The 14,002-nt window shown below is 39.7% G+C and overlaps 1 protein-coding gene across 10 annotated transcripts in view; it reads right to left on the reverse strand.

Annotated features, from left to right (window-relative positions):
• Positions 1 to 274: 274 nt before the first annotated feature.
• The window catches only part of osbpl8 (oxysterol binding protein-like 8), a 50,025-nt gene continuing 36,297 nt past the window's right edge, over positions 275 to 14,002 (reverse strand). For 8 of the 10 annotated variants that reach the window (XM_058076967.2, XM_058076964.2, XM_058076959.2 and 5 more), the window contains 18 exons: positions 13,304 to 13,405; positions 12,951 to 13,154; positions 11,899 to 11,983; positions 10,245 to 10,401; positions 9,926 to 10,151; positions 9,572 to 9,756; positions 9,366 to 9,447; positions 9,198 to 9,296; positions 8,894 to 8,990; positions 8,715 to 8,813; positions 8,014 to 8,111; positions 7,594 to 7,683; positions 6,529 to 6,665; positions 6,267 to 6,452; positions 5,849 to 6,002; positions 5,238 to 5,340; positions 4,050 to 4,155; positions 275 to 3,850 (listed from right to left, as the gene is read on the reverse strand). In XM_058076967.2, coding sequence (XP_057932950.2) covers positions 3,721 to 3,850; positions 4,050 to 4,155; positions 5,238 to 5,340; positions 5,849 to 6,002; positions 6,267 to 6,452; positions 6,529 to 6,665; positions 7,594 to 7,683; positions 8,014 to 8,111; positions 8,715 to 8,813; positions 8,894 to 8,990; positions 9,198 to 9,296; positions 9,366 to 9,447; positions 9,572 to 9,756; positions 9,926 to 10,151; positions 10,245 to 10,401; positions 11,899 to 11,983; positions 12,951 to 13,154; positions 13,304 to 13,405 — 2,340 coding nt within the window. In that variant the 3' untranslated portion in view covers positions 275 to 3,720. The remainder of the gene's footprint in view (positions 3,851 to 4,049; positions 4,156 to 5,237; positions 5,341 to 5,848; positions 6,003 to 6,266; positions 6,453 to 6,528; positions 6,666 to 7,593; positions 7,684 to 8,013; positions 8,112 to 8,714; positions 8,814 to 8,893; positions 8,991 to 9,197; positions 9,297 to 9,365; positions 9,448 to 9,571; positions 9,757 to 9,925; positions 10,152 to 10,244; positions 10,402 to 11,898; positions 11,984 to 12,950; positions 13,155 to 13,303; positions 13,406 to 14,002) is intronic. The other 2 variants (XM_058076960.2, XM_058076968.2) reach the window with 1 other exon arrangement.

The raw sequence follows: 14,002 nt of genomic DNA on the forward strand, positions 1-14,002 counted from the left end.
TGAAAATAATAGTTGGGGAGTTTAAACATACAATCCAGTTAGGATTGTATGTTTCAATAGTAATGTTTCAAAGACCACTTAAAATTATGTCTATAGTTTTTTTTTAATATTCATAGGAAACATAATTGTTGATTAAAAGGTTGGGATTTTTTTTTTGCTCACCAGCGTTTTCCTGGCTTTCCTTGATCACAAATTGTCTGACCATCCTTAGACTAGTAACAGTAACAAAAAACAAACTGTATAAGTGTATATTAAAATTAAAGTACACACTGGCTGTTATTAGTTTTTTTTATTATGTGGGTATTTCACACATGACCATAAACGTCAACATGTCAACGTTGCCTTGAGGATACAGTTAGTACATTTTAGGGTACACAGGGTTGCGTGTATGTGGGTGTACATGGATAGGGTTGACTTTACACAATTTAGAGGGCAGTTTCTGAGGCGCACTTTCAAATAAATTAATAAAACCAAGTAACATTGATCCCCAAACTGTGGTACAAGTACCACTGGCGGCACGCGGGCTCCATCTAGTGGTACTCAGAATGTAGTACAATTACAGACATACACAGTACATATGAAATTATTGTACAAATGAAATTATTGTACAAATACACATTTATTAAGCAAAGATTTGCTGAAATTGAGCCACAAGCCAAATTACCTGCGAGCCACAACGCTCAGCTGTGATGGTAAGCAGAGGTAGCAAAAACGCTGGTATATTTTGGAGGTGGTACTTAGTGTAAAAAGTGAGACAAAACATAGAAAAGAATAAATAAAATGTGATGGATGGGAGACAATGATCCGGACACCTGTGAGTGCGTTACTATGGCGACACCTTCACGTAAGGAGGGGGGCGGGGAGGCCTCACGCAGAGTCAGGCTTGTTTCTAAGGCTTGGTATGGCACGTCCGCTCTAAAAACCACTAACCACCCCGCCCCCTCCAAAAAAACCCCAAAAACAAAACAGTACTTTACCTTCTTCATCCCCCTCTAAACTGTAAAAGGCACTTTTATTTCCCCACATTCTAACAACTGGATGTCCTTTTCATGACATGAACGAGGCAATGAGAACACACAAGATCCGACACACACAAACATACACACACCGGCCGGCTGGGGTTAACACCCTGGGGGATGACGACGATGATGCTGCTGCTACCAGTCTTGCTTTTCATGGCGTAACAGTCTGCTGACGGCGGAGGCAACAGGATATGTAAACGTCGACAAGGCTTATGTTATAATGTCATTGGATAAAAAGAGTGGATACATTTCATTGGCCGAGTCACATCATTAATAATATCCCTCCACCTAATTTGGACACAAGGGGTGTAAAAAGTCCTGCTATTGTTATTATTATTATTATTATTTACACCGTGACACAGGAACTAACAATTTACACACTGCTACTTACGGAAGCTTTGTATACTAAAGTGATTGTTGGTACCAGTAAAAAGCTTGATCTCGAATTTTGCTACGATTCAAATGTCTATTCTAGGTTGCACTGCGGCACAAAAGCACTGGAAGCGGTGATTTTGCAAAATTTGCCCACACTTTATATCGAAATCTTTCCGATATGAAATTTACACTGACATAATAGAAATGGTGAATTTATCATGTCTTGTTTTGAATATTCGCAATAATAAAGAGTAACGTTTAGAAAAACAAGTAATTTTATATATTAACATGTATATTTTCTTGTGTTGATGAATTCAAGTGGTCCTTAAATTAGCCTAAAACGGCAAAAAATGTCCCACTGAAAAGCTTTTAAAAGAAGCTATTTTTTGATACCACATTGATCCTAACATGGACAACCAAAACAATTATTTTAGGCTCGTAAGATCAGTTTGCTTTTTTAAAAATACATTTTTGTATTCAGCCAACAGATGCCGAACGTTTTTGCCCATTCAAAGCATGCAGCAAAAACATGAACGAAACCATAAAAGCACAAAAAAATGCCCATTTTGATACTCTTAAACCCTCTCAAACGATTATTAAGCCCGTTTTAAGAAACAATTACATACAGTGTGCACTGTATTGAACTTACAAAACCTGCAGTTACACAACAGCATGTCAAAGCATCTTCATGCTGGAAAATGTTGAGTGAATCCATTTGTGAGACTAGATCCATAGCCCCAGTATTCTTTACCTATTTAAATATGGGGTTACAATTTAAAACAGGCGAAAACAACTATGCCAGGATGTATGATTTTACTTTAGCTTGTTTTCTGTTAAAAAAAAAACAGTATACAATCATACTGGCCTTTGAAGTGTTAAAATATTTTAAATATGTAAAAAAAGAATAATAATAATAAATATTTCATACTTCTGTGTAGTTTTTTTCTAATTGAAAAATGATTGGTAAACCTAAATGGTTAAAATGTATTTGACATGTATTCTTCAGGGTGGTACAGTTTTAAAAGATTCATTTGCAAATTTAAAGTGGAAACAAGTAAAACTGTGCCTGATTTTATTTCGTATTTTATTATTTAGAAGCTTTTTTCCATCAGGGTGAAAAGTGTGAGTGACTTCTTGTGGTTAATTAAGGTAAGCTAAAGCTGACGACCACTCATATTAATGTTCCAATGTCAAAATTGGCATCATTGTATCATAAATTTGTCAAACAATATCTGCATTTCACCACAAAACTCCAGTAGTGAATTATTTTAATGGCTAGCTGGTCTCCATCTTCCCTGGCTTTGATTTTAAACCAAGAGGGGTTTAGCTAGGCTAGGTTAAGCGAAGCTAGGCTAAGCTAATATAAGCTAAGCTAAGATAAGCTAATTTCCGACAGCAGCGAATAAAGGGTATTACAGTATGCGCAAATGTACATAATTAAGGAATGTTTAACTATGTACTTTAAATTGCTATCAACTCCAAAAAGGCAGTTTTTAGATGAATAATAGCTTTCTATTCGCTGACCTTCATTGTAAGCTAAGCTAAATTAAGACAAGCAACAGCTTCCTATTGCTTTTTACAGTTATAAGAATTGTAGAATTTACATTTAGGAAGGAATGTTTTACCGCCAGGAAGGCATTTTAGCTTCACTGAACTTAAGAACACTTGAAACCGTAATTTCAGCCTTGGTCGGCAAACAATGCAGGGCAGTGGTCACTGTAGATTACAAGCTACTAATAATAATGATAAAAAGTATAATAATCACAGTTTGGATGTTTCCAGTGCACTTGTGCAGAAGACAACATACTGTACAAAGTTCTAATGTGCTTCTACCTGTACATGTCATTTTTTTTTAAACATGGCATTTTGGATATTTTCTTGCTGTTTTGCAAACCCTTGTCATGTGATAAAAACGCTTAAATTCACACAGCTTGGACCACTTTTGGCTCCTCTCTCGTATCAATGTGTTTCTGAGGAAAAAATACAAATTAAAATATATATAGATTTATAGATATAGTGTGTTAGCCTGAACAGTCCCATGGCTCTTGCGTGTCCCCTGTGGTTCGGAGTGAAATGTGAAAAAACACAGCATTTCCACTTCCCTTGAAAATGGCTGTGCTCTCTGCTTTGAAATCTGTGGAGCATTTTGGAACGGATTGCTGAGCAATAAATATATTTAGGTTCAAGTTTTTTTTGTTGGGGGGGGGGGCTTTAACTTGATTTGACGATGCCGTCATCACTTTATGGGTAGAAAAAAAGTCTGCAACCCACATTGGAATGTGTGATGACCAATCTGTGTGTGTGTGTGCGTGTGTTATGGCTGCTACTTGAAGACGTAGTTAATCAGAACCTGCAGGAGGATGAGGGCCACTATGATGACATAATCGCGCTGCTGCAGGAAAGAGGCGCCCTCTACTCGGCTCGCGGTACGACTCCGGAGCAGGCTCATGCTCCTGAGAAGACAGGGAGGACATCTTAATCTTGACAACAACAAAAGCAAAGAAGGCTTCACTACACATCTTAAAACAAAACCTGGAGCTACAACTGTTCACCAATCAGCTCCAGTTTGATCATTTAGTTTTTTTTCTGGGCTTCCCTGCTTGGGCTGCTGCCCCCTGCAAGACAAAGGGTAGGCTGACACATCAATCTCACCTGTTAATGTCCTCCTGTGTCTGCTTTATGGATTCAATGGCACTTTGTAGTTCACTCAGGTCTGCACCTTTCTTGCGCAGACGACTGTTATGTTTACTTTTATGTCCTGGAACGACACATTTTACATCTGTTGAAAGTGTGTCACACAAGTACAGGAGCATCTCCCAAGTTATTCACATGACTAAAAGCAATAAAGAGTTTGTCGTTTTCCATACATATATTTGGAAGGCATACATACTTTTGGCACTTTGCATGTTTTTTGCTAAATTATTGTCTCTGAAAGCGTACATAAAAATGACATGCGCACGTTGGCACAATGCCTGGGAGAATAATATTCATTCAGAAAAATTTTATTCATTCATTCATTTTCTACCGCTTATTCTCACGAGGGTAGCGAGGGGTGCTGGAGCCTATCCCAGCTGTCTTCGGGCCAGAGGTGGGGTACACCTTGGACTGGTCGCCAGCTAATCACAGGGCACATATAGACAAACAACCATTCACACTCACATTCATACCTATGGACAATTTGGAGTCGCCAATTAACCTAGCATGTTTTTGGAATGTGGGGGGAACCCAGAGTACCCGGAGAAAACCCACGCATACACGGGGAGAACATGCAAACTCCACACAGAGATGGCTGAGGGTGGAATTAAACTTGGTTGTGCTCGCTGTGAGGCCTGCGCGCTAACCGCTCACCCGCCGCGCAGCCCCAATCAGTTTATCACACAATAATAAATAAAAACGAACTCCATAATTTTGCCTGCCTCAAGATACTGCTGTGTGCATGCGGGTCTGTTTTCCTTGTCTCCTTGCAGAGAGGTTGGTTTCACTAGTTTTATTTATCCATAGAACAACAGCATGAACAGAGTGAGCCCTTTTTGTCAGTCATACAGTCTCGGTCTCGGTGGGTGGAGACGGGGCTGGTAGCATACACACAGAGTACAGAAAATTGTAACGTAGTAGCAATTAAATTAGAAAATAATTAAAAGTAATGATAAAAAAGTCTGGTTTTTGTAGACCCAATCTTGTGCTTATGGTTTTCTGCCTGTGTACCGTTGAGGTTTTCATACATGCTTCGTGGGTATGTATGTCATTATGATGATTTATTTTTCAGCCAATAAGAGAAAAAATGACAAGAAACTCAACAAGGGATTCTATTTTTAGTGGGTGCGTGTTTGTCACACTCACGTTCACTTCCAGAGGAGTCCTGGCGGTCAAGTTCTGGTGAAGAACAGCCACTTTCTGGGCTTTTAGGCTTGTCACTTTTGTGTTTCCTCTTTGGCACCGTTACCTACACATACCATAACAGCAAAAAACACATTAAGACTGCTCAGTCAATCCATGCAACATATACTGATGCTTTTTTTTTTTACATACACAAACATGATGGTAAGCACTGGTGCAAGGAATACTGGGACATCATTCATTTAGCATTTACATGAAGCTAATGTGCCATTATATTATAATATCACGTGGTCAATGTAATTGTAACAAGGTGTGCAACTGAAAGCAAATGAACTAATGTGCAAATTCAGAAGTGCAAGCTACTACTATATAAGGCACATGCTCATGCTGCATCCAGCCAGAGAAAGCAGATCATCTGATGCAGTTTGATCTCCTTTCCTCCCAGACAGACAAAACAAGAAGGCAGGCAAGAACAAAAAAAAGCCCAAAAAAGCTGGTGGATTGAAGAAAAGAAAAAAAATAGAGGCGATGACAAGCGGTGGCAGCAAAGCAATGAAGACAAAACAAGTGCTGCATGGATGGCTGAAAATTGTTTCTGAAAGGGGACAACCTACCTGGCACTTGCAATTGTCCCTCCGCGACCCCTGGTTACTCAGACTAATAAGACTGCCAGAACGTACCATAGGGGTGCGGTGTCGGACCTTGGTCTGGATGCAACCGTCTTTTTCAAACTGGATCAAGTCGTTGAGGGGATCCCACGGTCTTGTGCTGCAGAAGAAGAGCATGTGTGGGGAGGAGATGGGTGGTGTTATACAATACCATAACAAAACACAACCATGATGGCGACTTGTGCATGAAAATTACAAATTATAACCACTAGAGGGCCAACGCTCACAATATTTTAATACTTCTAATAAGCCTGTTGTTATGGTAACCTCTACTCACCTATGCCAACCGTGACAATGACATGCATTGAGACTATATACATTTGATAAATGTCCTGGGTGAAAATATTCCTCAAATGAAACTTACTCAGCGTATTTGTAATGCCACTCTCCACTGACAGGGTCCTGCTCAAACAAAGTGGGGATCCACTCCTCGCATTTGGCTTTCCTTTCCCGTGCAGACTTCCTCTGATTTTCCTCCAGGATGAACTTCTCGTTGGTGGCTTCCGTCTGGTCCTTGTTGTTGATGGCGCGGGTCACGTGCTGCCACAGTCTACAAAAGGTCAGAGGAGTCATTATGTGGAGACTTTTACCACCTGAAAGACGTTAATAGGTGTCAATAGGCCAACCTCTCTGATTCAAACTCCCCCTGCTCCTCTGGAGGGACGGTGCAGCGGGTCAGACGGCTTTGCCGGAGGTCCGGTGTAGGGTTCCAGAAGGTGTCCACTGTGCCTGTCTTCTTGTCGTTGATGAAGATCTCACTGTCCTGAAAATGGCAGAATGTATACAGCTTATACAGCTTCCATTGTACATCATTATTATCGAGTCTCAAAGTGGCTGGTACATGCCGTGGGCATTTGCATTTGAAGTATCATGAGTGGTCAGCAGACCTCTACATGCACTTTAGCTTGTTACCTTGCAGTACGGTTGTTTCCAATGAACTTATCAGCAGTATTACATCATTGGTTCTGTTGGACCATGTAGTGAAACCGTTACACTTTCTCATGCACTCCAAGTCATTAAAGTAAAAAAAAAAATGGAGCTATTACCTCGGCCAAGTTCTGTTTTTGCCAATGTTTATCTGAAACATTTATCTTTTACATGAAAAGTTCTGAATGGATTTGGATGAAATTTTCAGGAATTCTCAGAATTTGCATACACAAGAACTGATTCAATTTCGGGGGGTGATCCGGACCACCATCTGGATCCAGGATTATATTTTAACATTGCGAGATAGGAGTGTTTTTGGCATTTGTGCATATATAACTCCACTAAAAAAATGGTCAGGGCACTTGACCATAAGAACAGAAAATATCAAATAATGATCCATAAAATGTAGGACTATTATTTTTTTTTCCACTATGCTTGGCAGGGGTCTGAGCTTGCCGAGTTCTTTCCTAGTTATGTTTAATCAATGCTAAAATTCCTCTTCAATTTTTGCCTGCTCCTAATTAACACCCCTTCCTCTTAACTGCTGAAATAAAAGCACTTGTTGGAGACTTCATTGGGTACTTTAGGATGAGATGAAACATCAACTACAATTCATCAATTCTGTTACATTTTTGCACTTATTATTTAATGTACAAACATGCTTGCGTGGTGTCTGGGTATTGCCATGACATGATGTAACGCACGAGTGAACAGCATAGGCTTTTCAGCAGTCATTTTTATGAGCTTTTCTAGGTTATTCTTACCCAGTGTCCCTCGAGTGTTGCTAAGACTTCCTTTCCCAGCTTGATCTTTCCGGACACCTGATTGACACAGTCACTGCTTCCCAAAAATGGCTAGAAAGGAGAAAGAGAGGATAGGGGTAGAAAAAAGGCAGGGAAAGGAGACATATATGCCAAATGGGGTATGAAGGAAGATTTTAAAAAGCTGACTTTACTGTGCACTAGATCTCTTAGAGGTTTAATGCATCTGCAGTGGCTTTTAATGTAAAGTACCTGTCTCTATTACGAGATGTGACACATGGAAGGTGGGGTTTTACACAGGGAGGGGAAGAAGCAAAAAGGCGGAGAGGGTGATTGTGGGAGTGAAAAATGTTCACCAAACTCGCATAAAAAATAGATTTTTTTTTTTAAAAAAGGTCAAATACATCAAATCTGCTGTCATACCTTGAGTTTGAATTCCAGTTGAGCACTGTAACCTGTCTTCTCACACCCAATAGTTATCTGACCCCCCAGCTCCAATGTCATGGTGCCGTATAAGATGCCTGTCGGAAAATATGAAAATAAACATACCATGAATGCTCAATATAACATCAACATTCCTATTTAACCTCAATATTAAATATAACAGCTTCATTGTTAACCATCATCATGAGAAAGTAGAAAGAACAGCAGCTTTATTCGACTGTATTTTCATTCATTAACAAGTATATGGCACAACACACAGAAACAGAACCAATGTCGTTGTAGTGACAAGGATCAAAATCGTGAACCACGCTGAGAAGCAATACTTTAAAGTGCATGTAAAGTTGTATGTATGAAGCTTCACATCTTGTGGATTTGATAAAAATTACATAATTTCCTGCTGCTTGCTAATTAGACGTTCCCTGTGACTATGATGCATTAATATGAGCATATATATCCAAAGTGTGGCCAGGAGCTTGATTTTTAGTCATCTGTGGCGTAAAATTAAACAAGAAAACTTGAAAAAAACAAAACAAAAGTACAAGTGGAAAACATTAGCAAAAAGGCCCCACAAATTTGACACAAATACTTCCATTGTAATTCCATTTAAATGAGTCATCAATGACATTAAATATGAAATGCAGCCACAGGGAAGCGGATAACAGGAGGAGACTCATGCTGACCTTTACAGTGAGCATAGGGCATGTTCATCACATAGTCTTCTCCTCGGTTCAGAAACGTGAGTCGAGCCTCGCCGTCTAATATGGCTGACAGGGAGTTACCTAAAAGGTAATACCAAAGACATGCATGAGAACACAGTAGACAGGTCACTGTCAATGAAATATTAGCATATTAGGTGTACCGTAGAACTTGGACTTGGCAAGGATGCTACCACTGAGGCAGAAGCCATCCTTCCTGTTGCTGACGTAGAAGGCTGACACAGGTGGATGATGGGATACCTAAACATGTTGATGCAAAGACACAATATCAGATATAACTACTACTTTTGCAGTGGAACCACAATGACTGATTTCTAAGTTGTAACCCTTAAATGTATTCATTTTAAACTGTCATGCAAGTAAAAAATCAAATTGCCCACTGCATAATTGTTGGGACTTTTGTGGTTGTGGCTCAAAACTGCACAAGTTTTGAGGCGGTGCTGTTACCTGTTCGGCAATGTAGAAGGTCTTACTGGTAGTCTTCTGGTGGAGCCACATGCAGCGGTACGTCTCTCCAATAATAGGATTGTAAGGCTTCTTCAAGCCCTGTCAGTTTTCCAAGCACATTAGTGACACCAGACTAATAGTGTGGTGAAATATGTTTCAAATTCTGACCTTTGGCTTTTTGTAAAACCCAGAGATGTACCACTTCACCACCTTTTTCATCCGGTTATAGGCGTTCTCCTCCACTGCAGCCCTGATTTAAAAAAAAAGAAAAAGAAAAATTATCTATCACGTTTAAATACGACCATTCCATTATTCATTGATTGGCTGTGAGAAATGACTTATAGTGGAACAGGGAATACGAGGGAAGCTCTTACTCAGACAGGAAGTCTGCATGGTAGTAGTAGTCGGAGAGTTTGTCCAGGAAGGACCTTGGCTCCAGGATGAACGTGGGCAGCACCACCTTGGACAGATCCATACCGGGCCGCACCTGCTTCAGTAGAGTCCATATCAAGGACTTGTTCTCCTCGGACACTGTCTCAGTCTGGGCTGCCTCACCGGCCTGCGGAAGAAATCAGACATAATAACTATGCACGCCTAAAATAATCTATATATTTGAATATTTCATTGGTGTACAGAAATGCTTGAATTAGCTTGAGTTTCTGGGGGTGTTTAATTAGTCTGTTCCTTCCTTTCTGTTCCTTCTTTTGTTTCTATTAATCTTCCCCTACCTCTCCCAGTTCCTCATGTGACTGCTCCAGGTAAGAAGTTTCCCGCAGATGTTCATTGGGGTCCAAGTCAATATACGAATCATCTTGCCGTTCCGATGTGTCACTGTCACTCTCCTCACTCTTCTCCAAGCCTTCCGGGTCAGACTCCTCGTGGTCCTGCTCGCCCTCTCTGTCGGACTTGTCGGAGTATAGATCCGGGTCTTTCAAATGGTCACTGTCGTTGAACCTTTTCCGGGTGAAAAATAGCAAATATGAGAAAGGTCAGCCAGGAAGAGAGAGATGTGTGTTGTGTGTGTGTGTGTGTGTGTGTTCTACTGACTGCATGTTGTGGGCACGCAGGAGGCTGTAAAAGTTAAGGGAATGGTCTCCTCCAGATGTCAATGTGCTTGTGTCTTCCTTTCCCTCCCGGATCATAGTTCTTTTTAAAAGGCCGGAACACTTCAGCGCCAGCTCAAGGGCGTCCATCCAGCAGCGACCTGGGGGACACATAACCAAACTTACTCAAGTGCTCAAAAAAGCTTTTCATTTTGAAGCTAATGAATTTCAAGCGAATCATTTTGAAACTTTACTAAATCCGGTTCATGAACAATCTATGTTCAAGGCTAAATGTTTCTTACTACTAAAGACAAATTCTCTATTCTGAAAAAAGCATTTTGCGATATGTTTGGACTGTATGTGTATTAGTTTTTGTGTTGACAATATTTGTCATTATCATTAAGACAAAAATAATTCACACAAAGCTTTGGCACTCCTGCTGCAGAAACACAGACCGGTGTGAGGTGTGCGTTCCGGTGTTTCAGCACCAAGGACAGGGACCAAAGACACGCAGTGCAGGTACGGAAAATGTATATGAGTCAGGACCATGGACAGATGCAAAAAACATCTGTGTGTGTTCTAGCACCAAGGACAGATTCTCAAAGGACAAGCAAGCTTGTCAAGCTAAATTTGGGGGGGCAGGTGGGAGTTGAGGGGGTATATTCAATCCATAGCTTTTTTTTTTAAGTTAATGGGTGCACATGAATTGAGAATAGTTACTGAGGAACTAAAGACTAGGGCACATGCGTTTAGAGTAGTTACTGAGGCACTAATGAAGAACTCATGAGTAACTAGTTACTGAGAAACCAAAGCACATAATTTTAGAGTAGTTACTGAGAAATTAATGACCGAAGCGCATACATTTAAGAGTAGTTACTGTGGAACTAATGAACGAATGAAGAACTAATTACTAAGGCACATACATTTAGAGTAGTTATCGAATAACTAATAACTAATGAATTGTTACTGAGGAACTAAAACACATACATTTAAGTAGCAACCAAAGAACTAATTAACTAATGAGTAGTTGCTGTGGAACTAATGAAAAACTAATTAAAAACTAATGATTAAGGCACTGAAATTTAAGAGTAGTTACAGAGGAACTAATAAAGAACGGATGAGGAACTAAGGAATAGTTACTGAGAAACTAAAACAAATGTAACGTGATTACTGAGGAAATAATGAACTAATGAGTAGTTACTGAGGAACTAAAGCAGATATATTTTGAATAGTTACTGAGGAACTAATAAAGACATGAGTATCTAATGAGTAGTTACTGAGGAACTAAAGTACATGAATTTAGAGTGCTGACTGAGGCACTAATAAAGAACTAATGAGGAACTAATGAGTAGTAGTTCGGGTTAGGATTAGTCAGGTTTGTTCATTAACTGCATTGACTACTGTATTTTTGTCAGGTCTTGAATATTTCAATTTAAGCTTCTTAAAAATTACATGTTTTTAATCAGAATATTACTTTATATTCTCCTTAAATAAGAACTTTTCTGCAAAGTAAAATGGCACCTTTTCTCATAATATCATGACTTTATTCTCCTAATGATGCAGAGTATGTGTCAATACAATCACTCAATCCAAGCTGCCAGATGTAGACCAGTCAATCCAACTAAGGCCGCAAGTATGAACAACAGCTTGTCTTTTACCGTCGGACTCTGACGCGGCACGGAAGATGAGGTGGCTGCTGGGTAACGGCTGAGTGATGGAGCCCACCGCTTCCCCTTTTGGACCCTGCAGACAAAAGGAATGGTGTTGAATTATTCATAATGTACAGACAGAAAAACAAAATGAAAGTACCACCCATAAACATCAACAATTATGATTGCCATAGTGCAGACAAATAGGAAGACACTTTAAACGATGAATAACAAATCGCCACTGGAGTGGATGAGACAATCCCTTCATATTGCACTTGACATTCACATCTGTTTCCATATTTAATTCACTCAGAGGATTTGGGTTGAAGTGAAAATACCATTTTGTCTTTGTTTCACTCACAGAAGGTCACATTTGGACTAAATAATCTTGCATGGCTTTATGTGACCATCCTTTGTCATGTGTTACATCATTGAAGGGGTACTTCTGGATTATAGATAAAAGGTTCAGTCTTTCATTTTACCTTTTTTTTTCGAGAAATTTTGACATTTATATAACACTGCAGTAAATAATATGTCTGAGCTAGAACCTAACAACAATAACAACAATATAACATAATAATGACGATTTGGCACTTTCTGTTTACCACTTTCGGCTTGTCCTTGTCAGGGGTCACAGGGGTCAACAAAACAATCGAATGAATGGTTTTGGCCTAGTTTTTACACCGGATGCCCTTCCTGACACAACCATGGCCGGGAATAGAGCCCATGCCTTTTGCCATGAAGGGCAGGAGCGTACCAATACACCACCAGGAATCTATGTTCATTAACCAAAAGGGTTGTAATTCATTTTGATGAGCGCAATTCTTTGATTGTATATTTTAAAGCTCATTTTTTAATGATACGGGTCACAAAAATAAGAAATAGACTCAGGAATATACACTAATTTTGTACTTTCTGTGCACCAATGACTGTGTAATGCGAGGCCTAATCTACTGTGTAGCTATGGTCTATAATGAGGGGGATGGGATGTTTTCTGACACTTATATGAATAAAAGAATTCATATAAGTTCCATAGACCATATGTGGCAACACATTCTGACCTTGACGGCCCAGATGGACTGCTCGAGAGGATGGAAGAGCTTGAAGCAGAAGCCATCCTTCTTGGAGGGTCTTTCGATGAGCTCACAGGCATTGAGTAGCACCGTCCCCACCCACTGGCCGTTCTTGTGGGTTTTATAAATGAGCAGAACGCCCGGTTTCAGCACGCACCACAGCTTAGTCCAGCTTTTTAAGGTTCCACGGATCTGCAGGCAAATATGACAGGTTGTACTGCAACTACAATACTTGTCATGTGGAATGTGACAGAACAAGGATCATTTGGGATTCAAACCAGTTTATATTTACAGGTATAGATTTAACATAATAACATATCAAAATGTAAATTGTTGTTCACCTTCAGCCAGTCAGCCATGACGATAACAGAAGGATCTGTGATTGTGCTGAGCAGCTCTTTCGTAGCCCTCTTCTTTTCCTCCCTGTAGTTCTTCTTTTGGACCTACAGACGGTCGAGTACAATCAGACTTTGCATCGTATCCTGCCCGTTCTCTACGTGAACTACACATATGTGATCAATTCACATACATTGCTCTTACAATGTAAACATAGAGTGCATCCGGAAAGTATTCACAGCGCTTCACTTTTTCTACATTTTGTCATGTTACAGCCTCATTCCAAACTGAATTAAATTAATCTCTTACCTCAAAATTCTACACAAAATACTCCATTATGACAATGTGAAAAAAGGTTTTTTTGACATGTTTTGAATTTATTAAAAATAGAAAACAAAAAAATCACATTTACATAAGTATTCACAGCCTTTGCCATGAAGCTCAAAATTGAGCTCAGGTGCATCTTTTTTCCACTGATCATCCTTGAGATCTTTCTACAGCTTAATTGGAGTCCACCTGCAGTAAATTCAGTTGATTGGACATGATTTGGAAATATAATAACTGTCTATATAAGGTCCCACAGTTGACTGTGCATGTCAGAGCACAAACACCAAGCATGAAGTCAAAAGAACTGTCTGTAGACCTGCGAGACAGGATTGTCTTGAGGCACAAATCTGGGGAAGGATACAGAAAAATTTCTGCTG

The sequence above is a fragment of the Doryrhamphus excisus genome, linkage group LG2 (genome assembly GCF_037039965.1).
Source record: "Doryrhamphus excisus strain RoL-2023G ecotype Guam linkage group LG2, RoL_Dexc_Guam_v1.1, whole genome shotgun sequence".
NCBI lineage: Eukaryota > Metazoa > Chordata > Actinopteri > Syngnathiformes > Syngnathidae > Doryrhamphus > Doryrhamphus excisus.